General features: G+C 34.7%; 1 protein-coding gene across 1 annotated transcript in view; it reads right to left on the reverse strand.

Moving 5' to 3' along the window:
* Positions 1-2,123: 2,123 nt before the first annotated feature.
* The window catches only part of LOC123552886 (sushi, von Willebrand factor type A, EGF and pentraxin domain-containing protein 1-like), a 31,264-nt gene continuing 5,686 nt past the window's right edge, over positions 2,124-27,701 (reverse strand). Inside the window, exons 2-12 of the mRNA XM_053541216.1 lie at positions 26,110-26,250; positions 25,101-25,356; positions 19,463-19,547; positions 18,998-19,123; positions 18,436-18,692; positions 16,754-16,841; positions 12,048-12,218; positions 8,211-8,381; positions 5,912-6,082; positions 4,927-5,097; positions 2,124-2,510 (exon numbers count right to left, since the gene is read on the reverse strand). Coding sequence (XP_053397191.1) covers positions 2,311-2,510; positions 4,927-5,097; positions 5,912-6,082; positions 8,211-8,381; positions 12,048-12,218; positions 16,754-16,841; positions 18,436-18,692; positions 18,998-19,123; positions 19,463-19,547; positions 25,101-25,136 — 1,476 coding nt within the window. The 5' untranslated portion in view covers positions 25,137-25,356; positions 26,110-26,250 and the 3' untranslated portion in view covers positions 2,124-2,310. The remainder of the gene's footprint in view (positions 2,511-4,926; positions 5,098-5,911; positions 6,083-8,210; positions 8,382-12,047; positions 12,219-16,753; positions 16,842-18,435; positions 18,693-18,997; positions 19,124-19,462; positions 19,548-25,100; positions 25,357-26,109; positions 26,251-27,701) is intronic.

The raw sequence follows: 27,701 nt of genomic DNA on the forward strand, positions 1-27,701 counted from the left end.
TTTTTGGTTTACTCTTAAAATATTGTGGTTTTCAAGTTTTGAAAAAAAATGTTCTGACTTTCTTAGAAGGCAAAATGAATTTCTTGGCTCAAAGTAAAATCCCAGCCCCCAGCCCCCGCCCACTAGGAATTCAAATGGTCAGTCCCTAATTTTTAAAGACATTGATTCTGGTATGCGAGGTATGTGGCTTATGGGGATGATACGGTCTGCGTATTGGCGGTAAGGGCCAATATACAAGAATTGACCATTGATAGACTAGCTTCTGTTTATCATTATAAGCTACTGTGTAGCTACTGTGCAGTACATAGATTGCATGTGATATTTCTCACCTTTATAGCAAACCAGTTCTCACCTTTATAACGAGTTTAGAAAGCCCGATTAAATTAGGGCTAAAAAACAAAGTGATAAGATACAACAGTATTTTTTATTTTTTAATAAATAAAGTTTTAGTACAATAATATCTCATTATTGCATTCAGGCACCTTTTATAAGTAATAAATCATGTGTATTTTGAACAATGATATCTTTTTATTGCTGGATTTTATTATAAATAAAAGAAAATGTTCTGCAAAAGAAGGCCCTTGCCAGAAAGTCTACCACAACATGGCACAAACGAGAACGTATGCCTAAGTGTGTTTTAGAAAAGTGTAGGGCGTGGCTTCCCAACCCAAGAAACATTCCATACATGAACCACAAATGGAAATAAAGTGTGATATGTGGACTCTGATTTCAAAAAAACAAAACAACACACACACACACACACACACACACACACACACACACACAAAACAAAACAAAACAAAAACAAAAAACAAACAAAAGCAGTGTGGGCCATGATAAGAAGCGCCTTCCCGTGGTGTCGCCTGAATGCATTTTTAATATATAAAATCCTTCTGTCCATATTTCTTTTTTATTTATTAAAAATGCAACTGAACGCTTCTTTAATTTCTAATAAATTTAAATAAAATTATCTAACTGAGATAAAAAGATCATAATAATTGAACAAAAAAATACTTGTCATTTCTCTTATTCAGTTTTAAATAATTATATTATTTTTTATTAAATAAAAGGGTGAGAATTGCTTTGCTGTAAGAGCTATAATTTAATTGGTCAGGACATTACTCAACATGACTGAGCAATTACAATTAGTATATTATCAACTATAATAATTTTGTGTATATTCTGAAAAAAATGCTGCATATATATCAATCAATAAACACAGGTAATAACCATCTGTACATATCAATAAAATTTGTGCTCCTCTGACATGGACTACATGTAAAGTCTACAGGGGTTTTATAGACCCTTATCAAACTGGACCAGACAGGATCCTGTTTGGGGGTGGGTGGGGGGGGGGAGGGTAATTTATATAGGAGATTTTCTTTGCCTTTAAGTGGCACATTCAAATTACTTTATATGTGGTTGGTTCCCAGACCCTGTTGGAATGATGCAGTTTATGGATGATTGATTTGTTGACATTTATCCAGAAATAGACAAAACAATTAAATCAATTATACATAAGACAAAACAAACAAATAATGGTACACACTGGGACACCGCACTGAAATGGCGCGTGGCACGAACACCACTGGGGATTTTGAACCAATTAATGATCGCCCTCTTTGAATAAAACGTTGCCCAATTTTGCCAAATACAACTTGAAAGTTGCCATGACCGAAAATATTAAAAATTAAAAAGAAAAACTATTTTTATGTTGCAAGTTCATGTGTGTGTTGTGTTCGGTATTTTAGAGTATTTGAATGTTGGAGTGAATATAGTTTTAATACTCTAATGCTTGGTACCTTTTCTCATGGAATTATTATGTGCTAAGAAATGATGGCGGTGTTTTTCTAAGAAGTAGATTAGTTCTCCAGTCCTACAAACCAGTGTTATGGATGAAATGGTGAAAAGAAGGAATAATATATGACATTTAAATGTAATACAAACAAACAATCTTATACAAACACCTCTCATCCACCACATAAGGATATGTAGGATATAAAACCAAGAATCATTATTTGTTCAAGTACCTACTAACTTATTCCAGTTTTTCAGATAAAGTACTATTCCAGTAAACATATATTAAAAATTAAGTTCCCTTTTGTATTTTAACGGGCTATTCTAGTACATAAAAACAAACATATTAACTCTTCATTGTTCTATATTCAGTATTGTGTTTTTGTTTCAAGTTCATATTTAACGATTTTCAATTTTTCTCCCTCATGAAAATAAATCACACCGTATGAAAAACAACAATCCAGCCAGTCCACACTTTTCGTTGGTGTCTAATAAACATGAACGTTACGAGATTTAAACACTAATGATAGAAATGTACATGCCTTCAATTTCGCAAATTCCAGCTATGCCTTTCCATCCAGAGTCTGTGCAAGATACAGTTGTGTCTCCCACCAAAAAGTAACCGATATTGCAGACATGCGTGGCAGTTTGGCCGAATGTTGTTCCTTCTGGAGCAGAAAATTGCCCGTTGAGTAGTGTCCGATTTCCGCAATCTGTGTATAGGGTATGTGTCAGATAATCAGTACAATGAATAGTTTAAAGAGACAATACTGCTTGTATCAAGTATACGGGGAAACATACGTCAACAAACTAGACATGAAAAAATGAAATCTGATAAAACAAAAAGGATCGCTATATAAGAAAAGGTAACAATGATCACGAGAAAAGAAAAATCGTTAAACAAGATTAGTTTGCTGCAATTCTTTTTGCTCAGGTTGTAGTATCGTTTCAAAGCAATAACTACAGTAAACACTTAATGCTATACAGAAAAGGTTTCAACAACATTTTAATTAAAATAATTTAATTACTTCCGTTGAATCGATTCCATGGTCTCTGTACGCACTCTAAATAGCCTATGACAAGGAGACGATTGCAGAAGCACATTATAAAAATCGTAAAATGATTAAAATTTGATCGAAGGACGGTTGGAAGAGTCTGACCTAATAAACTATTAATGCAAATTTCTCGTCTTCTTCTGAGCGTTTCGGAATGATTTGTTACTGTATATGATCCCACACTGAATAAAAAGATAATTGAACATTAACGTGTTGTAAAGTGTTCAGATTTAACTTGAACACCTCTCTTTCCTGCTTCCTGGACTCTATTTTAGTGTATACACAATTATCCTAATACGGCCTAATCAGTCTCCAATACAAATGCTAGACGAAAGTAGTAACATCACGCGCTATGGTTAGAACGTACTCCACTGAGTGTTAGTTTGCATAATGTGCAGTAAAAAAAAAGATCGATCACGTGGTATCACTCGAAATTCTGTTAAAGTTTCAAATATTCACCTATAAAACTGATATATCTGCAGAACTGAGATTTCCGTATAATTTCCTGACCAAAATAGTATAGTTTGCCCTTTAAAAGGTTGAAATAATGCCGATATGTTTACAAGTTCTCGATAACATACGTTTAATTAAATAAACTTGAAACGCTTATATGCATAAACAAAAATGATGATACTTCATAGGTAAATACATGCGTATATATATTCATTATTGCTTGTAACAGGGGTGCTTTTGTGACCTTCTTTGATGAATCGCTTATTGTTGGCCAGTTAGTTTGGTGGTTAGCTGATAGACCATTTGGTTTCCAGTCAATAACAAGAGAAAGCTAGGGCGTACAGTAATCAAAGTCCAAAATATGATTGCTTGTGGTCAAAAGATTACTCTTATTGTTTAAGGATTGTAGGTAAAAGGTCAAGGTCACAATGAACTAGGCAATTTAAAAGTGATTAGCGCCCAATGATTGAAAACGCTTTGGCCAACGGGCGTTAAACTTCGTAGGATGACTGCCTTTGGTCAGATGATGGTCCCTGTTGTTTACGGATTAGTAAGTCAAAGGTGAATGCCACAGTGACTTAACCACTAAAATGGTTTCCGCACAATTACTGAAGAATCCTTTTAAAGCTGCAATGTACATAAGATGCTTTCCTGTGAACAGAAGATGACACTCAATGCTTTTGGGGTCAGTAGGCCAATGACAAGGTCACAATGTCCTTGAGAAAACGTTTTCCGCTCAAAAATTTAAGAACGCTTTATCACACAGTTGTTAAACTCTATTAGACTATATACTATAGTCACTAGATGACCTTTATTTTCATATAGGTTAGCAGGTAAAAGGTCAAGAGTACTGTGATCTTGAGATTGAAAATGGTTCCTGATGAATATTTGAAGAACGGTCGGGAATGTGGCCTTAAAACTTCATTGCAGATTTCCTAGCAGTCAGTAAATGTCCCTCAGCTGTTGTTGAAGTCCTAAGGTCAACTGTCAAGGTCACAGCAAACAAAAGTACAGTTGCCTCTGATGAATATTTGAGGAATGTTTGGAAAAGTGGCCTTGAAACTTCATAGCAGATTTCCTAGCAGTCAGTAAATGTCCCCAAGCTGTTGTTGAAGTCATAAGGTCAACTGCCAAGGCAACAGCAAACAAAATTACAGCTGCCTCCACATGTTGAACACATGTGTTTAATAAACAGTTCTCCCTACTTATAATACTTATAATTTCTTCCAAATTAATCACCAAATTATAACGCCAGAGCAAAATGTTTACTGTGAATGTATTTGTATTGTCAAGAAGTAGATTATAAACAAAATTAATTCATTTTCATATGTGAGAATAAAATATCTGCTTTTATATTTCAACTTCGTCACTGACTTTGACCAATGCCACAACGCTCGTGCAATCAACAGCATTTTAAGCACTGAATACAGAATAGCTCGTTATCTCAGACAGGCATGTACGGGTGACTTATATGTGTGCGTTGCAAGTCCGTCCTTTATCAAATTAAATTCAAAATATCAGTCACATTGTTCACATAAAAATATGTAAATCATTTACAGAGCAATTAATATAATCTAAGTCATTTCAGACTTTAAACACATATGCATTAGTAGCAACGTACCGAATGGTTCACATGTTGGACTACCGGAACTCCAAGAGCCATTAGCCAGACACACCATCACGGACTCTCCTGTAATATTGTATCCCTTGTTGCATGTTATTTCTATCACAGAACCGTATTTGAAGCTTGTTGAATTCACATTGGCATTTGTTGGTGTCGGATTACCACAGTCTGTGAAAACGCATTTAAATATGTGACCGCATGACCATACAAAATGGCAATGTTATTAGGGATATAATGTTACTTATACTTAATATCACCTACAAATGATGCATTTGATACGATTTTAGTCATTTTAATTCATTCAATGTTTTTGTTTGCTGGGTTTTACATTGCCCCGACACACATAATATCTTTCAGCTTCAACAGTTAAGGAGTTACTGCTATGCCTTGTACTTTTCCAAAATGAACTTCGGTGAAGGTTCTTGTTAATCTTTTAATATATCTTTAATCTTAGTCAAGCTAAATTGTGTCTGATCACTTTTTCAGTGAATATTTGGCCACAACTATTGTTTACGTGTTTAAAAAACGTGACATGTGTATTTGAGTAAAATGTCAATACTAATACCGCAGCCTTTGTAACTGTGATGAGCAATGTTTACTGTACATGTATTTGTGCTGTCAAGAAGTAGATTTTAAATAGAATGAATTCAATTTCGTATGTGAAATTGAAATATCTGCTTTTTTATTTTAAACTTCGACACTGATTTTGACCAATGCCACAAGGCTCTTGCAATTCACAGCGTTTTAAGGACTAAATACAGTATACCTCGTTATCACTGTCAGCCATTTAGGGGTGATATAATATTGAATTTGTGTGTTACAAGTCCTCCCTTTATCAAATAAAATTAAAAATATCAGTTATTGGTGAAAGTTCAATGTTCGTCACATTGTTCACATAGAAATATGTAAATCATTTACAGAGCAATTAATAAAATCTAAGTCATTTCAGACTTTAAACACGCATAAATAAGTATCAACGTACCGAATGGTTCACAGGTTGGACTACTGGAACTCCAAGAGCCATTAGCCAGACACACCATCAGGGACTCTCCTGTAATATTGTATCCCGTGTTGCATGTTATTTCTACCATTGAACCGTATTCGAAGTTTGTTGAATTCACATTGGCATATGTTGGTGTCGGATTACCACAGTCTGTGAAAACGCATTTAAATATGTGACCACATGACCATAAAACATGGCAATTTTATTAGGGCATTCTTTAAGTAATTGTAATTTACCTTTGTCTCAAGTAACGTTACAAAAAGACGGAAATAAAAGCTTTCCGATAACTATAACTAAGTGTTTCACGCCCTGTTTTTCATAGATGTTTTCATTTACGCCGCATGCTTGTCATAACTTGTACACATTGGTCAGATGTTTAAATTGTATGCTTTATATGTATGTACATGCTCACAGGCATTGCATTATTTAGTGAGAAATTAAATCAATAAAATCGAAGCCATAGAGAGTATCTAAATTTTGTATTTTTCAGTGAAATATCAAAAACACCTTTAATTTAAAACATCATTGTATGCAATACTTTAAAGAGCAGCGCAACTGCAAATAAAACAACAATGGGCCTAACGTGATGCATTTTACAGATAACATATTTCACTTAAAGACTGATGTTACGATAATAAGGTATATAAGAAGATGTTGATTTCCTAGATCACGAATCTCCGTAATCACAAAAATTATAAACATCACATGTTTCATTATCGCTGACAGTACCATACCCATATCACTGTTTTTGATACGACAGTCGTATTCCTATAGTAGTCAAATAGTTACGAGGAGTATCAAAATAGATTTTTTTATAAAACACAAAGTGAAACGCGGAGACAAACTATGCGAACTTGGGCAATAAACTAGCATGAATCTTTCAAATTATCTTCGTTGCTAACAAATGGGGCAGGTGTATCATCTCCTATTGTTCAGAATATGTCGACGCTTTTTAAGAAATATTTCGTCGGGAAGTGCTTTCGAAACGTAGAATTCTGCCCTTGCCCTGAATACTATTAGTCATTTAATTTTGTTTGTTCATGTTCCTTTTTTTTTTTTTTGGGGGGGGGGGGGGGGGGGGGGGGGGGGGGGGGGGGGTAGTAAACGCCTTTTTTAATCAGTTCTTCAGTTATGTTACGGCGGGCAGTTAACCTACCCAGTATTCCTGGATTCTGTACCAGTACAAATATGTTCTCCAAAGTACCTGCCAACTTCCCCACATGAATCAGAGATGAAGGACGAATGTTTTTGTTTTTGTTGGATTTAACGTCGCACCGACACATGATAGGTCATATGGCGACTTTCCAGCTTTAATGGTGGAGGAAGACCCCAGGTGCCCCTCCGTGCATTATTTCATCACGAGCGGGCACCTGGGTAGAACCACCGACCTTCCGTATGCCAGCTGGATGGCTTCCTCACATGAAGAATTCAACGCCCCGAGTGAGGCTCGAACCCACATCGATGAGGGGCAAGTGATTTGAAGTCAGCGACCTTAACCACTCGGCCACGGAGGCCCCCGAAGGACGAATGATTTTAGACACAAAGTCTTTTATAAAATCGTCACGGAGAACATATGCCTCGCCTGAGGATCGAACACACGACCCCGCGATCTGCGCTAACCCTATTGAGCTAGGCGGATGGGCTTTGTTAATTAACACAGATTAAATTTTTAATTATTTGGGCATCTATCTGTATTAACCACAGATTCATCTTTTTTAATGATGTCTGTGTGTAATAGACAGGACATAAATAGAAACTAATGCTACTGGAAGTCAGTCTTTCCTCACCGACAATAGTGCAAGTTCCTGCAGTGCCGTTCCATCCGAAAGATGTGCAAGTTACAAGGAGTATCAAAATAGTTTTTTTATAAAACACAAAGTGAAACGCGGAGACAAACTATGCAAACTTGGGCAATAAACCAGCATGAATCTTTCAAATTATCTTCGTTGCTAATAAATGGGGCAGGTGTATCATCTCCTATTGTTCAGAATATGTCGACGCTTTTTTAAAATAGTTCGTCGGGAAGTGCTTTCAAAACGCAGAATTCTGCCCTTGCCCTGAATACTATTTGCCATTTAATTTTGTTTGTTTATGTTTTTTGGGTGCGGGGAGGGGGCGGGAGCTAGGCGGGTGGGCCTTGTTAATTAACACAGATTAAATTTCAATTATTTGGGCATCTATCTGTATTAACCACAGATTCATCTTTTTATTGATGTCTGTGTGTAATAGACAGGACATAAATAGAAACTAATGCTACTGGAAGTCAGTCTTTCCTCACCGACAATAGTGCAAGTTCCTGCAGTGCCGTTCCATCCGAAAGACGTGCAAGTTACAGCTGTATCCCCATTCAATGTATATCCTTTACTGCAGACTTGTGAAGCTGTTTGTCCGAATGTTGTGCCATTCGGAGCAATAAAGTCTCCGTTAGATATATTTCTATGCTTACAATCTGGAAAATACACCAATTATGGCAACGTAGTCATCTAACGGTATGATAAGCCCAAAATTCCTTACAGCATATACATTTTATACGGGAATATGAAAACAAAGTTGACACATGTATTTATACTATTATTTATGTACACCTAAGCAATGTTCTAACAGTACATTCTTTTTTTTTTTCATTACGTTACTACAAAATTAAGCCTCAGTATCAACTTTACTATGTATCACTTAAACACATATATTCAAAACTACTAAACTCTTACAACTTTGAACACTTATGCCCATGTAGCACAACTATTATTCCTTAAAACAAATAAAACGAAATTACTTTAATCTGAATATAATCAGAAACAAAGGAATGCACAATAGACATGATATCTTGTCATTTGAACTTACTTCGATGCAGGTGAAAATTGTGACCTGCACATTGTCTCATTGTTAGGAATATTTGTGCCAAAAATATAAAAAAAGAAGATGTTCGAGGAGTTAAAAAGATATGGAGTGGACACCAAGTACTTTCTACTCGACATCCTTGAACCAAAAGGGCCTACAATTACATTCCGTAGGTCGCTTTATTACTGTATCTAATTCTGTAAAGTTTTTCAAAAATTCTTCAAAAGGATATAAAATATGGCAAAGACAGAGAGACAGAAAGACAAACGACTGGATCAAAAGCAATTTGTTTTCCAAAAGTTGGATTCCTCGGAGTATTCCTCTGAAAATCCTATGACAAGCAAATCATTAACGTATGAGCCCAACACAATGTCGATGCTCTAAAAAATATAGCTCCACAACCTACTCATTCCAAACTTTGAAATGATAACTGTGGTTTTCGTGATAATTCTGTCAAAAGTCTCCCCTTTTCACTCGCTAGTTTATGTGAAGAACATATCAAACGGGATAAAACTTTTCCATACTTTTCATTTTCTATAACGGTGTAGTACCTTTCTTGAACAAAGCCAGTTTTGAACATATCATAACTCTCTTAATTCAGAACAAAATTGCTGAAAAATCTTTGCATACACATTGAAATTACATCAATAGCTATCATACTAATAACACTTAATTGCGGTTGATATAAATAACTAAGCTTAGATAGAGCGCACGTGCAAAATTATGTTATTGTCACGTAAATAACTTTTACTTTATGTTTTTATTAATTCTTCTTAAAATTATATTGATAGCGTCATTTGATATTGCAGCTGATTTTCTATGCCAATATCTTTATTTAAACTACCCTGTTCCTTTATTTCTATTTTCAGTTCTGTTCCCTATAGTACACTGCATAATTTTATATAACCCGGATGATTGGCGGGCAGCGGAATATGAGCTGTTTTATTACTATATACGTTACTATAAATAGTAACAAAAAAGCCGCTTAAAACGGTCATTACGGCCTCTTTTGACGAATCCATAATGGCGCAGTGCTCCTCACGTGCCATAATCATAATGGACCTAGTTAACCGGAATGTCAGCGCGGTCTGACTTTGACGTTATGTAGCAACGTCATTATGGCGGGTGAAAGGGTGCTGAATTATTTTCAGATCGATTGTCAAATATTGATGGCTATGTTAATGATAAACTCAATACAGATAATGCTTAGGCCCTATACGTTTGTAGAAAATGAAAAATATGTAAAATTAAAATACCAAGTTAGATGAATATGAAGCGATGGTATATAATAAAAAGGTCAATGAACGGCTGGTTGTGCCTTCTAGCCATAATGGAACACCTGATTTAATAATGGCCCTCGTGACACTAGGTTTGCCATTATTGCAAAAAGGCACAACCAACCCGTATATTAACCTCTTATGTCTGTGTAATGATATGCATTGTGTTATGAAAGATATATATCTTCTTTTTTAATGCGGGACAAACTCATTACAAAATTTCTAGAAGTATAATCTTATAGATTTTAACAACTGATAAATGCATTAAAGTACGTATAGACTAAATTCCGAAAAGAAAAGAATAAAGATATGAAGGCTGACTCGCAAACCTGTTGACACAGTTAACCTCGGCGAATGCAAAGGCATCTATCTGCTGATGTAAACAATGTCGGGCCGTGTTTGTCAATGTCGGGCGTATAGTAAGAAGCAGAGACAGAATTGATCAACGATCAACGATTATGTGGAAAAATAATTAACGCTTGGTAAGTTACTGTCAAAATACCTTACCGAAATCTCGAAACTACAGTCTGCGATCGCTTTTGTTGATTTTGTTTTGGGAGATTTTTAACGCATGGTAAAAATATCCACGAAAATTTCACGTTCTAAAAATAGGTTTCGTAACTGCATGAAAAATCAGCGATTACAATGTAACAAAATGGAATTTAAATATAACAATTGGTATTTGCATAGTCTGAAATCGTATATAAAAGAAATCAATGCCTGCACTTGGTAGGTAATTTTAAGCGTTTTTGTGAAACAGCTTTTTTATCGTCCGGAATGCGTCAGAGGTTCCTACGATAAAAAAACTTTCGTACAAAATTTAGAAAACCAAGTCCCCGTATCGCATATAATTCGCCTCATTAAACTAGTTCCGCACGTTTGATTAACAGGAATTGGAAACGTAACTTCATTATCCAGAAAATCTAGAATAATGCCAAGTAGAGGTAATTCGGGTAGCATAAATGTCTTTCTTAAGGTTGATTTTAATAATATATAGTAACAGATAATAGGTTTTGTTGTTAAATAATTCAAAATAACAAACTGAATATACTGTAAGAAACAATGGAATCTCATTGATATTTGGCGAGTTGTGAAAAATTAAGCACAGAGAACAATATATATATTATATAGTCATACGATGGCAAATAAATCAATCAATATGGACAATGTCATATAGATCTACATTGTGGAACTTTTTAATTACGCGAAATGTAATTAAAAATAAAACATACATACGTTTGAAACAGATTTTTTTTTTACAATGTAGAGCTTTAATAAACATATTCCTCAAATCATAATTGTATCAGAAGAAAAGGAAGATGGATAAAGTGCTTGAATTTGTTTTGTAAGATTGATTTGAAAGTACAAGCTCTCTGGTCAATTATAAAAATGAGCTTCAATGGAAAAGTTATTTCAGTTTTCCAGCAAAATATCATATAAATTGGCAGTTAAAACCAAAACATATTCTCTGAATGAAAAGAGGCACCATCTGGTTCACAAACTGATAATAACGCACGTGCTGACGAGCCTTAAGAAATCAATGATGATATTTGAAAAATTATTGAAATCGGTAAGTAAATCATAACCCTTACATAAAAGAAATAATAAAGTTTCTTACACCGATACTTTTTCGAAATATTTCCATTGACGGTTGTCGGATTTCAACAGCCGTTTCAGCTACTACAAGCATATAGCTCAATTTTTAGACGTAACTTATAATCCCAATTTCTTCATGAAATACATTTTTAAATAATTAGGTAAAAAGGCTCTGTGTAAATTAATTAAAATGCTTACGGAGGGCACATTTATTCTACATCCCAAACGCAGAGATATAAGAATGTAGCCATTCTTGCAGCAAAGCTACAATTGGCTAATTTCAAAAGACAATAATTGTCTCTTCTTTCAAGATTGGGAAAGACAAATATCTAAAATTATGCCAAAGAAATAACAAATCGATAAATACTGCTCTTTGTACAGACGTTGCGTTATAATGAACATACCGTATGGTTTACATACTGGTCGAGGGGAACTCCAAGTGCCACCAGCCTGACAAACCATCTGTGCTACTCCTGTAAGATTGTAACCCATGTTGCATGTTATTTCTATCACTGAACCGTATTCAAAGTTTTTTGAATTTGCGACGGCATGATTTGGTATCGGATTATCACAGTCTGAAAGATATTTAAACGATACATTTACTCCACAGAATTAAAAAGGACATAAACTAGAAAATTCTACATTTCATTTTGATGTAATTTGTTACACGAAAAACACTGATAATTCATCTAACTTATTTCTACAATTGGAGTCAAAAAAGGCGAAAGCGTACATTTATGACGTAATAACATAGTAAATTCATCAATATGCATGGTATAAGCCTTAAATATATCAACACATATTACGTAATCATATTTTTTGTTTTTGATAAGTCTGGGAAGTCATTGATAATTCCTGCGTTGTCAGAAAGAGTGATACATATTATCTACGCATTAAAAATCCCACTGAATTTGCGTAAGTGTAAATTGCCATTAATCGAGTAACTTGACTTTGTAGACAGAAAAAGAATATAGAATTTGTTAAACTGGATTCTCGGGCTAGTGTGATATTAACATAACACCAACACATGATAGCCCATACGGCGATGTTCTAGCTTTTCAAAGTGAAGATAGACCCTAATATTTATCCGGACATTATTTAAGGTACGAGCGAGCACCTTAGGTAGCACCACCGGCCTTCTTAGATAACCTTGACGGCATTCTTTAAAAAACATAATTCTACATGTGAAAAAAACTTTCAAATTAACAGCGGTGAGGGATAATTGATTCGAAGTCAACAAGCTTAACCACAAAAGTCAAACATATATGGAAATTCAACATTCAAAAAATACTGTAGCTCATCAAAATGTAAATAGTTGCAAAATAAACAAATTGAAACTAAATAGACTATACACCAGTGATAGAGCAGATTAACAACTCAAACAGATATACAATGAATTTGAAAGGTAGCCTCATCCACTATGCGGCTATGCTCTTTTATTAATCAAATTATGTAAAACATCTTAGTAAATATGGAGAAGATTCACAGCATATCCGATAAATATATACTTAATTTAAGTTAGAGTTATTTTAAACAGGTAAATAAATTTTGATTTATTAATCTGCAATCTATATCTTGATATAGTTTTAACATCGTACATTTTCTTTTTTTACAACATACTTTATTCTGCTCCATCAAGAGAAATATCTAATATTAACCAATCAAGCGCGCACTATTTGTATATACCCACAATTCTCTATTTTACAAACAATTCCTCTAGTGGAATAGGAGATAGCGACTCAGAAGGCTGCTATGTTTAGATAACCACAAACAAGTGACCAAAACAGATGACTAGTATCTGTTATTGATTAACAATATCCTTTTGAATTATCTTTATCGAGTATGTTATATCGAACTACACAGGCATAATGTACACCGCTATTGTTTTTATTTTATGCTACCATTGAAAAAGATCAGGTTTACCAATAAACGTTTGACACAGTTTGAACATTTATTTAATCTCTCTCTCTCTCTCTCTCTCTCTCTCTCTCTCTCAAAGTTACAGGATTTTACTAAACCACTAAGCTCCAGGTTTATCACTTGACGATATATTATATTTGCATCTTATACAAGAATTTGAAAGCCGTAAGTACAATACACAAGTGTAATCAGAATGACCCTATAGACTTTAGCTAACTTAAACATATAATAGAGGTCCGCATGTGTTAGGTTTCTGGCTACGATGAATAACCAGATTCCTCCGTTTAATCTATATTCAACGAATGCGTTTGTGACAGTGTAACGACCATGCCCGTTATTTTTCTTTTCGTTTCTTTTTCTTTTGCAAATATTTAATTTTCATAATAAGCATAAACTTGTTCGTTATTGAATCGGTAGTTAAATTTCTTAACGTAAGTTGTATAAGCTTAATGCTTGAGGATAATTGTATTATATGAAATAAATAAGATATAAAATTTGTGTAATATATACAACAGGCGGAACCAATTTTGACTCAAGGGGCATTAAATTAATTTAGTAAACTAGGTTAAGGAACACAAAACATGGTAAAACATAATATGTAATCTCAAGAAGTTTTTTTTTCTTAAAGTATTGCCCATACAAGTCTTTGTAAAACTAGCGAACCACAGGGCAGGGCAAATATTGATAAAAGGGCATATTTGATCAGATTTGGGAGAGAACTAAATCGCAATGCTACATGCCAAGATTATTTTCATTTTTTTTCTCATATAAGTCTTCGTCTGTGTGGGTCAATTCTGAGCCTAGATGCATGATGTGATACATTTGGCTGAACAGTACTACACAATGACACATGACAAATATCTAACCTTCAGGCCTTCAAATTTTCGATTGTAACATTTTTAATATTTTTTTCTATAATTATCTATTTTATGTCATGATTTGGGCAAACTTGTAAGAGAACCACTAGGCGATACTATTACCAAACAGGTAAGCCCTTGGCTTCCAAAATTAGGAAAGAAGATTGTTAATGTTTTTCCTATAAGTCTAGATGTAAAACTAGTGGCAAATGCTTACCCCAGGGACATGAACGAATAAACTTGTTTGAGGACTCTACAAAATGCAACATGCTAGTTATATAAGCTTTTGGGCTTTAGATGTTTGATGGTTTTCTCATATAAACAGGACCTATCACTAATGGTGATGAATATCCCTAGTCAGCAGCTTATTATCAGAGGAATAGTGATATTGAATACATGACATATTGCAAAGGTATAGGTTATTGTACAGGGAGTAAATGTACAACAGATGCACAAAATAGTTGTGTAAAACTGTTTAAGATCTCCAAATTTGAATTATTTTCCTTAAAAGAAGTATCTAGGTCAGTAAGTCACAATACTGGTCACTGAAAGTTAGTTTTAAGATGTGTGTTCAAAACTGTACAAGGGGTCAGAATTTTATGGCAATATCTTAAAAAAGAAGAAAGAAGATCAGTAGGTCAAAGTCATGGTCAAAGGGACCATGTAATCCTTAGGGTCATCAACTACCTATACTTAACAGATATGAAATAGGTTAGAATATTATTGAAGTGTTTTTCCAAAGTAACTCTATTCATATTTGAAACAAATAAAGGGCAAAAACATCTTGAATAATCATTCAAATGGAACGTGCTTGGTACATGCACAACTTGACTTGGTATCAATGATTTTCTAAGTTTTGATAAAAGTCTGGCAGAACCAAGAAATAGCGCGGACAAACATTTCCCAATGCATATACATATGAAAAACAAATAATAAAAGGGTCACAACTAAGTGAAAAATCATCCAAATGGAAACCGCTTCGTACATATACAACTAGGCTTGGTTTAATAGAAATTGTGAAAATAATTGATGAGAAATATCACGGACAACTTTTTTCCTGTACATTCCTGGGCAATTTCTCTGATTGCAATAAGCTTTGAAAGCGAACAACATGGATCCTGACCAGACTGCGCGGATGCGGAGGCTGGTCTGGATCCATGCTGGTCGCAAAGCCAATATGTTGGTTTTCCCATGGCACGGCTCATATAAAGAAAAGTTTAACAAAGGGCCATTACTAAGTGTAAAATCCTCCAAATGAAACCCACTTCGCACATGCACAACTAGGCTTGATACTGATTATAATTGATGGAAATCTGACAAATAATTGCTGAGAAAAAGCCCGGACAAATTCCGTCTACAGATATACGTACGGACGTACCGACGTACGGACCGAAATCCAGTATAGCTATAGACTATACTATATACTTGTATCTGGGTGTATAATAAGCGAACCCTGGAGTGGAGCTAGTTTTGATACAAAGGGTAAGATTAGAACAAATTTATTAGTTAATTACTACACAATGATGCATACCAAATGTCGAAGCTTTTGGACTTCATGTTAAAGAAGAGAAGAAATTTAAAGATATTTTCATAATAAAGGGTTTCAGAAAAAAACGGAACAAAAAATCCACACTCTGTCCCTTGTGATTTCGATTTTTAAATTTCTTTCTTTTGGATTCAATTCTGCAATTTTTACATTCTGCACGGACCAGAGTTCTTTGAAAAACTTTGGTAGAGAAACATGCAAGGAACACCCAGGCCAAGTTGCATCAACTTCCACAACTAATAACGATAAGTCGATATAAATAGAAACGTTTCTTAGGGCTGAGTCAGAATTTAGTATAGGGACTCTAGAAGTATTTAGGGTATCGGAAGTATGTCCTGTATAAAATATTTGAAATTATACCAGTACCTCTAATGGTGCAATCTAATACTTAATTGACATAGTTTCGGCTGTATATTTGACAAAACGTCTATATTCTAAAGTTAAATTGAACTTTAATTTCACTGTCTGATCCCAGCACTTCAGGAATGATAAAACTACTGATACAAAAACTTGCGAGGGAAGAAGATAACTAGATGATTTTATCAAAATGACTGGTGTCTCAATCTTAGGAGATCAAAAATGTATGCATACTGGATTTTAGGTTGGAGTGCAGACCTTGGATCCACCCTCTGGTTCTACTAGAAAGAGTAAAGATGATACTTTCTGTTGTTAATCCATGTGTCAAACACCTTTAATTACGAGGAACGTGAAAGTTAATGAGGGACATTGATTCATTAAATAAAACATAAGTATGCAGTAAATATCGAAATGAATTTTAACACCTAACCTTGACAGGACGTCATCAATACGTCGTCTACTGCTATGTCTCCTTCGTAACGATACGTTGCATTTTTAATTCTTCCCTCCAAAACAACCTGGATTGTAGAAAATAACATTATCGTCTTTAGTGAACATGTTTTGTTGACTACACAGTTATAGAGCAGTATAAAAAAATCAATGTGTATTTAAATGAAATTTGTGTAGCTCAGATGCCTCTATCAATAAACTCACTATGAACTTGAACGTACTAAAAGTGTTTATATATAAAGCTGATTAAAAAAAATAAAGAAAAGTAGCTCAAAACTTCACAGGTCGCTCAACACGGCAAAAACGAAAATGTTGCAGGCTCGGTTTGATTGAGCCTGTTCATGGACGGTAGTGGAAATGCATGCTACCGTCCACGCCCTCTAGCCCCGGGTTGAGCAGAACTCAACATTTACACATGCTAAAAGTACAAAAAGCAATTTAGAGACATCCGCAGCTGTATTCAAACGGCGATGAACATGGAACCTTCAGTGATACACGTGTTGAGGCGTGTAAAGCCATGCTAACTCTTCATGTCATTGTCTATTGGGTCTTAATTCATCGGAACATTTAAAATTATAACATCATTCCGTAAGATGTTTCTATTTCAGCCAACCTTGCTTTTAAGACGTTTAAGTACAAATATTTCTCTGCTTAGTCACTTACACTCTGTCATGAAACAGGAAATTGGTTTTCATTTACTTTAAGCTAGGTTTGAGGTACTGCTGCTTAACCTATTATCTAGGTTTCTTATATGGAGAAAATTCTCTTATATCACCATATGAAATGAATAAGATTATAAAATATGATAATAAGATCTATTTGTAGACCAAACTTGGCGCATACAAAGCTTGCCTAGAGGCAAAGAATTGCCTATATCTTTGGGGTCACTTTCAAAGTCAGGTCATTGTCACTATATCCGCTTAAAGGTATGACTTATTGCAACCAAACTCATTGCATGTCCTGCTGACATATTATGTTGTCTTTTGCAGAGCATATAATTTTGAAAGTACTTAAACAAAACAACAGTTGCTTTTATTTCTGAAATGTTTTCATTTAACAATTATATTACACTGCCACCTCATAGTGAATTGTTCTTATTTATTTGAATAATATTATCTATTTTCTCATAAGTATTGTACGTTAAAGAAAATATTCAGTTTGAAAGTATTTCATAAGATATGATACTTATTCTAATGGAAATACTTATTTTTAGAAACAAAAATAAAAAATCCACAACAACAAAAAACGAAAAAACCCTTTCCTTAAATGTATGCTTTATTTACATGAATATAGACAAAACTGGGCGAAGTTATAAGTGTAGTTCCTATGGTTATAATAAATACATTTGTCTAGAAATATACATGAACTGTCAATGGTAACTACATAAATTTGTTTGTTCGTTGCATATTCTGTTTCCCTAGTAACTTAGTGAATACTTATTCACAATTTATTCGACTATGTACATTTTCTTAATAGGAGTTAGCATCAAACCAATAGCTCATCAGATTTGAATTATTCTCTTATTTTTTCTGTAATTGTATACAAAGATCCAACTTAATAATATCAACGATTGTTTAAAGGGAATAAGGTAATAACAGAAAAATGCTTAGCAATTCAATATTACAGTACTCATGCAAATGTCATGTAATACGTTTTAATCACCTGAAAATCTGTCGTAGACTTAACGATAATGTTTCCTGGAATCCAGTTATTACCCTGGTTTCCTGTCGTCCTAAACAATGCTTGCCCTGTACCATTTATATACCACCACAGTCCTACTCTTAATCTATCCACGTGTTCTCCGTACATATAGTACCAGAATGAGAAGCAATACTTTCCCGCGTGCTGGAATGGACTCAAAAGCCATGCAACATCTCCTCTTCTTCTGATACTTGATTCGATATAGATGTAACGGCCATCTAAATATAAAAACTGTAGTATAAAGTCACATGAACACGGAATCGAACGTATAGCTCCATCAACGTAGATTCAAGAGAGGACAATTTGGATTAAAATGACGGTTTTTAATTAAAATTCTCGAACGTATGCACTATTTTATTAAGTACAGGTACTGACGTTTGTTTATAAATGGTCCAAGTGCTGAATGTGACAGTGATTATCGGAAATGTATGTTTGGATTTGTGTGATTTTACATCCAAAAGGAATTCAATTCACTGATGTTTATTTATTTATTCTGCTATGATATGCTTAAATCATTACATACTTCCAGAAGTGTGATCGGATGAAGGCCCCGTGTTTGATGTTTGCGTTTGTCCTTCGTTTAACGTCCAATCAAAATCATCATTATCAACTTGTGTCCAATGACAAAATCCATTGTCAAAATCGCAATCTGAATTTAAAGAAATAAAATGCATTTATTGACAGCTGACATTTTCTTCAAGTGACCAAAAGTATGAAAACGAGTGCACTTAAAGTAAACTGGCGTGTTGAACGTCATGGAACTTAACGCCAATATTTACTTAATGTTACAATAAACGATCAAACAATCAATAAAACTACCTCGAGTAAAAATATTAATTTCAAAATCATTTAAAATATTGAACCAAGTTCATCATAGCTGCCTGTAAATTCCATTTCGCATTCACAGATTGTATGTTCAGTCGTCATTTCTGATAGCTCAATCCTTGTAACAGCTAATAATACAAGACATAGACAAAATATGTAGTACCTGAACACGTTCCTTTTGTCATTGAAATATCATCCACAGCAATGTCACCCGTGTTACCGTCGCCACGTATACCCTCTATCACAACCTTCAAAGTTTCAAAAGTACTTTAAACCAAACATTATATCTAAAACATTGTTTTTTTATCATGCATGGAGGTAAAAGGTACTACTTACTTTATAACACTACTAGTAGCGCGCATAGTATTTTTCCCGTAATGTATATTGTTTTGAGTAGGAATTGACGTTTGTTATTTGTGATGTTACTGTGCTTGTATAATCGCTTTCACAGTGACCTATACACACTAGATAAAATGATACTATATCAGTGTTTAAACAATGTAAAATACTAAACAGTAACATGAGCCATTTTATTATCTAATCCTTTTATATACTGTTGGCTTACTTTGCGATGCATGGCTCTATGGCTGTGTTTGAGGTAATATTGTGCATCCGGGAAATTAGTCTAAGAAATTGGTGAAATTATTGTGCACTTTCTGTGAAAATAAGAAACTTGGCATGGTGTATTGACCTACATTTACGACTGGGAAGCCGGTTGTAGATATTCAAAATGGCCGGCAAAATTAAAGATGGACGTCGTAGTTAACATTTTTGTAAAAAATGCTCTAGCATTGTATACATGGCGAGAAAAATTATAGCAGAAAGTAACATTAAGCTACAGAAATGCTCTGTATGCAAACAGAAAAAAAATCAAATATGGCGGCCATCTTGGATCTTGGATCTTGGAAAATAATTATTCCATGTAAATCGCTCTTCCAACGGACGAATTGTGCAAAATGGTAGAACATATATTTTGAAGTACACTACTCAATACAGTACAATAGTACAATTTTACACTAACAGTGGATAAACAATTTCAATATGGCCAACACATTTCAAGATGGCTGCCACAAACTATTTTTCTATGAAAATTGTGCGTGACTTGGTCATTCTGTGTGAAAATTTTGAAACATTGCATGATAGTTTATACATTTGTATTATACGCTCCTCAAACAATTGTAAAACTGACACTGAATAAATAAATTTAATATGTCCAATAAAATTCAAAATGGCCGCCATATAATATTTTTTCATGAAAATCTTGCGTCAGTAGAGCATATTGTGTGAATACTGTAAGACGTTGCATTACTAGTATGGTATAAAGATTGGCAAAATATGCTCATAAAAGTCCAAAACTTACATTTAGTAAATAAGTCAATAAATATGACCAATGAAATCCAAGATGGCCAAACAAATTAGAAGGAACCGATTTACTTCGGAAATGCACACCCAACCTCGTATTGCTTAAGTTGGTATATGTTCTGTCATTGACTGGCCCTGGATTTAACCTGCCATTTTACTTTAAACATGTTTCATTGCAGCAATTAATGAAACATTTACAATATGATTATTGAGGAGACAGACAAATAACAATGTTTATTACCCCTCTCTTGGTATGTCGCAGTAAGTCTGCCAATAGAAACTGTTCCTTATGTGTTTACAACTCCATTATGGCGGTATTGACACGATAATTCTGGTGCACATGTTCTGTCATACGAAAGACAATAAACTACTCATATAATGACAATATTACACTTCCCTGGGAAATCGCAGATGCCATACTCTAAGCCCCGATGTTGCTTTCAAGGGAAGTGCTGGTTTCTTCCATTATTCACAACAGAAAAAATGGAGTCTGATCAGCTATGAGAATATCCTACAAGAAGATTTCACATATAATGCAACATTTGTTGAAAATTCTTGGAAGATCAGACAACTGGTAAAATTAACTCAGAATGTATTGGAAAAGCAAACATCTTGAATAAACAGTTTCAGTCTGGTTGTTTATCCGGGGGTTTCTGCACTCTCACTGACCCAACTATGTAAGAATGCCCTAGGTAAAACCAGATACCCGATTATGAATGATATCGTCATTGACCCCAGAGGTGTCCTGAAACTTCTCCAAAACCTAAAGGTGGATAAGGCTGCTGGCCCAGATCTGATAAAGCCCATTGTTCTTAAGGTGCTCCGATATGAGATCCTTGACATGGTATCATTGATATTCCAAAGATCCCTAAATAGTCCCAGCTGAATGGACGAAGGCAAATGTAGCCCCTCAGTTCAAAAAAGGTGATACTAGTGACCCAGCAAATTATAGTCCCATATCCCTAACATGTGTTCTATGCAAACTCCTAGAACATATTATTGCTTCTAGCCTATCCACACACTTCTCCAAACACGACATTCTATATGAGCTGCAACAAGGGTTCCGAGAAAAACGGTCCTGTGAGACCCAGCTAATAGAACTTGCTAGTGAAATATCAAGGAACCTTTCCTCAGGTAAACAAACCAACCTTATCCTGCTAGACTTCAGTAAAGCCTTTGATAAGGTCAACAACATTAAACAACATATGTCTGATCAAGTTCCTGTCACATCCGGGGTCCCCCAGAGCTTTGTTCTGTGGCCCCTGCTCTTCCAATTGTACATAAACGATCTTCCTGACACAGTCACCTCCCAGGTACGGCGATTTGCAGACGACACAGCCGTGTACCTTGCAGTTACCTCCCTCACAGATTGCCAATGGTTACAAAGCGATCTCATAAACTTAGAAACTCGGGAAAAATGTGGGACATGGAATTCAACCCCAGAAAGTGCCAGGTCCTCCATATCACACGTAGCAGAAAGCCCATCCAGTTTCCTTGTAAGCTACATGGTCAAACATTATCCCCAGTTAAGGATGCAAAATACCTTGGTGTCGATATCAGCAACGACCTCAACTGGAACACACATATCAACAGAATAACAACAAATGCAAACAGAACACTAGGTTTCTTCAAACGCAACGTCAAAACAAAACACGAAAAGGTCAAAGCACTTTCATACAAAACACTGGTCAGACCACAATTAGATTATGCATCATCTGTATGGTTTCCCCCCCCCCGCCCCAAACCTCCCCCCCGCCCCCCCCCCCCCCCCCCACACACAGGTTAATATACACAAGCTGAAAATGGTCCAGCGACTTTCAGTCAGATGGGTCAAAAATGATTATTCACGATACACAAGCGTAACGGACCTACAGAACACCTTAGGCTGGAGCACACTTGAGAAGAGACGTCTTGACTCCAAATTGGTCATGTTTTACAAGATTTATCACCATCTTTTAGCCATCCCCCTCCCAACTTACTTAGAAGTCCCAACCAGGTTAACCAGACAGATGCACCCCTCAGTCTCCGCAAATTCACGCCAACTCGGACTTCTTTAAATTCTCCTTCTTCCCCCACAAAACAGTCCTGTGGAACAGGTTACCCCCGCATATTGCGACTCTGTCCAATCTTGAATCCTTCAAGCAGGCAGTGGCCCTGTTCCAGTATTAAATATGGCAGTTGTTTTTAATCTTCTTTTATTCTACTGTTTTTAACATTTTAACAACCATGCTATGTCTTATATTCTTACTATGCCTGGAAGTCTTCTTCCAGTTTTACTATTATCTTCACTAACACCCGGAGTGCACCCTGCCTATAATACTCGCAAGAGGCGTGAGGCAGTAATCAGAGATAGAATCAGAAATAGAACCTTACATGTATGGTTGAATACTCAATAAACGCTTTAGTGGGACCCGTTTTCAGTCTGTTCAGAATTGCAGCCCCAGATTAATTTTGGATGCTTCAATTAATGTGACACTCGTAGACAGATTCTTTAGTGTTGACAGTAGTTCTAGAATTGTTTCTGACCGCAAACTACCCAACGCGGAGGGAACCGGGGACGAATTTAATTTTTCAGTTGACTGGGCAGAAACAGGACTGTGTGGATTCTTTCCTGAAAGCATGACAACGTCTCAGATGTCAAAGGGTAGCCTTCTTGAACACTTAGGTGACGTCAAATGTAAAAAACAACATGATGTCTACTGATTCATAGTCTGAACGTATAGTGTGCAATCGTCCATCTACTATTGTCTAGAGGTCACAAACAGGCTTCCATGCGACTATTTTTTTAATACAGTCCATCCGGTTATGCCCACCGTATGTTATTGGCCTATTCCGCTCTATCTGTTTTGCGATTGCTGATATGCTTATTCAATAGTAGAAGCCAAGCATTATGCAGAGATTATTTTTTCCCTATTTTAAATATCATATTGCAAAATTATATGCTGTAGTAATAAAATCTATAAGAACTTTTGGACGCATAGAATACAACTAAGCAAAATAAAATCAGACTCGGTTTGACTGAGTCTGTACATAAGAGGTAATGGAAAGCGTAACTCACATCACACCACCTAGCATTGGCTTCCGCGGAATTCTTTAGACAGATATGGAATGGATTCTATGATCCTGCTGAATGAATATGTAAACAGTTCTAGACAATGGTATAGTAATTTCAGTAATAATACATAACAGCAGGTGGGTAAGTTGTTTAAATTAATGGGTATATAAGTAGCACAAATTAAGGCTTGCTTATACACAAAACAATTATTTGACAATAGAACAAATTCAGTACTTGATAGTTCTTTCAAATTCATACATTTACAAACTGTATTTCATTTTTCAATTTTATTGATTTGGATATTAAATGTGTAGTTTACAACTTTTATATACCTTTAATACACATCTGGACTGGAATTTGTATTTTTATACTATTATTGTTAGTAAATTATCTCAACTATACTTCTGTGTCTATGTTGCAAAGTCCTTTTTTACTTTTCGTCTCAGTTCTTTGAAAAAATATCAATATAAAAACTGTTTTCCCTTGTACACTAACATAGGCATTATCGACCTCACAAGTACCTGCTATTTACCTATCTGAGCCAATTGTTGCACAATTCTTTGTAATCACAAGCAATTACTCATATTGACAAACATTTATTAATAAGAACAAAAAATTAAATTTGAATGATTTTGAAATCAATTTCTGAGCTTTGTCCTTTGACATTTTAGGTATGTACTGTTTTAACTTTTGGTTATTTTATACATCAAGATAATATAGGGGTAAGATAAAGATAATGTGTGTTTTAGTCTGGACAATATATAAAACATGGCTTATATACTTTAGAAGAGACAATCAAGTGTCACTAGCGAATCTATAGATTCATAGTGCCGGTCATCTTGGAATATAACGACCATAATGATTTTCGTCTTTATATGATTGTCTTGATTATAAAAGGGTATATATTTTGGCGGCCATCTTGGATTTTTGGCGGCCATCTTAGAAATCCACAAACCTTTTCCAGTCTTAAATGAAGCGTATGATATTTATGTACTACCGTGCCAAGTTTAATGCTTTTCACAGAAGGTGCACAATTCGCCCCTTTTTTATGCACGGATTTCTTGGACTAAATCTTACCTTCTAGCTTCTATCCAAAATATACCCAATTTCTAATAGTATTGCTCTTCAACGAATAATGTAGGCTCTTTTATATCTGGATCGGCAAAAGTAAGTCATATATGTTTGAAGACATTGTTTGATACTCTGTAAAAAGTCCTTGCTATTTTGCGACTTTACCAACATTGGGAATCTTTAACTACTAACATTTAATGTATTAATGTATTTTGGACGTTCATGGTTATGTAATATAATTCAAAGTGACACTTTCTGACGAAACAGATGTACCAACAAAAAAGTCATGTAAGTTAACGTGAAAAAAATAAACCTTGAATCCATACGGTATATCTATGCCTATAGGCATTTTTTCCAATCTCTGGTGCCAGTGGTGCCAGTTCTTGAAAAAATTACACTTTCGTTGCCACCATCTGATTTGATATACACGTTCAAAGTCCCTATATACCTTCCATACATGCTGTACCAGAACTCTAAGCAATAGAGACCTGGCTTTTGCTCTGGACTATTTAGCCGTGCTATATCTCCCTTGTTTTGACCATTAGCTTCGATGTAAATGTAGTACGTATCTAGTGAAAACAATAATCATGTAAATTTACATAATGACATAGGACAGATGTGTAGTTAGTGGCAGTTTAGATATAACACAGAATACAAACTCGATCAATGTATTTCAAAAGTCATGACTTCATCCGAAAAATTATGTGTTACCTTGTTTACATTATATAAATATTGGATTCCTCAGACTGTGATATAAAATTGCTAAAGCCGAGGTCATATTCATACTTCGAAGAGTAAATATTTTTCATATCACACTCTCATAAAAACATTATTCATTTTTATTACACTGAAAAGAGAAAGCTCAAAACATTTGCTGGAAAATTATTTAATTGAGTCAACTGATTTATTGACATTATCATTCAAAATTAGAAAAGATAGATTATACAAACGTATCACCGCATTTAAAAAAATATTTAGTTTTGTTTTGTTACTCAAGTTTATATTATACACTCTACGTCTCCGGCAATTCCTGTACTTGAATGATCACAAACTGTCACAGTTAGCTATTACAGCGAGATTTGTGAAGAAAAAAAATGTTTATAATTCAACATGTCTGAAGTCCTATATTTACAATAATTTAACCTTAACACTAACATCAAATTATCAAATGACCAGCATTGTGTGGGGAATATTGTCGTTTCTCAGAGGACAATGTCAGAAGAAGGAATTTAATACTGAATTTCCACCATGACACTTTTCTAAAGTCATAATGATATCTCCGTGATTGATATGTCTTACAATTTCCATAACTGAATAGTTACCTCCAGTGGTATGATCAGATTTTGGTCCAGTCCTACTAGATGGAGTGTATCCGGATTCTCGAAGCCAGTCAAAAGCATCAGTTTTATCTTGTACCCAGTTACAAGGTCCCTCATCAAAATTGCAGTCTAGGGAAGCCATTTCTTAGAAGAAATTAAACCATTTGAAACAATGCATTTTTTCTAAAACAAAAAGGGTGTACTTTGTACCGGTAGCTTTTCTGAACTTGTTTAAATTTTGCTTAGTTTTCAAAACAAAGGTTGTGAAAGACATACATGTATAGACATCTAACAATATAATCGTGTACTTTTGCTAGTTTTCTACTTTCACTCAGTTTGAAATATCACAAAAAGGCATTCTTGTTAACTAATGGCAGTTAATGGTCACTGTATAGCTAGAATATTGTCCGAATTTGAATCTTTTCCCCTCGCCTATCGTGATATTAACATTTTATTGTTAATTACGTTAGTGGTATTATTTTGGGGACTACACATACCTTAAATAATATTCACAACTTTGTTGCTCAAAAATTATTTTCCGTGTGACTTAAACCTAAGGAAAATCAAGGTTTTTATATCTAGCCTGTTTCATTAGAAAATTAAATTTCATTCTCTCGAAGACATTATATACATCATACAAAACTTATGTCAGCTAAATAGTTACAATTTTCCAAATACAAATGTGCTGTTTTTAAAATAAACTTAGCTATCGTAAGTCGAGCTGGAAGTTTCTACTGCAATTTCTGATGCCTTGATTCCCAGACAAAGGGTAATACACGGTATACTAAGAAAAACAACAACAATTGCCCATATGTATTATCTACTACAACTTCGTGTACGCAATTACCCTTCTCAGCTTACTGGCACCAGATCTGAAAGAAACTGCCAGTGTTCAATTTAAACCCTACCCTGTGTATACTATGATAACAATGACCGTGAACAGGAGAATATACTATAGCCCATTTCGCACATTTCTCTTGTAAAATGCACAGTTCGACAAATAGGTACTATGCATTATTGAACAATTGATAGTATATTTTCCATCGCGCACCAGGTACATTTTATCGACGTTCCTCATCTCAGAGACACTCTGTGTATATCATATTTTCATAAACTTTGTAGAAAAAGCTTGCATTAACTTCTCTGGTTAATTTCCTGCCCAGACAATACAGCCGTGTACACATGTAGGCGAAACATAAACAAACAGAAAGAGTGTGCAGTTTTAACAGACTTACATTTAAATCGAAGTGATGAAATCTCCTTAGAAATTATTCTGAATGTGAAATCATAGAGGAGTATACAGTTTACAGTTTATTTATTTTTGCATTAAGGCCTCCGGCCCATACACATAACATATATACATATCAATAGCTTACATCATATACATCGTCATGACACAGTATGTACATAGAAATAGCATATTTTAACACTAGTCATGTAACATGTACAGTAACAATTAATTCAAATTTAATTACGCATCAATTTCATGTTAACCTACATACAAATATCAAAAGTTAATTGAGCAAACTTTTTCAATTTACATTTCAAAAGGTAAACAGATTATAATTGCTATTCTTAGTTCAAAGGCATGATAG

The sequence above is a fragment of the Mercenaria mercenaria genome, chromosome 4, assembly GCF_021730395.1.
Source record: "Mercenaria mercenaria strain notata chromosome 4, MADL_Memer_1, whole genome shotgun sequence".
NCBI classification, from domain to species: domain Eukaryota; kingdom Metazoa; phylum Mollusca; class Bivalvia; order Venerida; family Veneridae; genus Mercenaria; species Mercenaria mercenaria.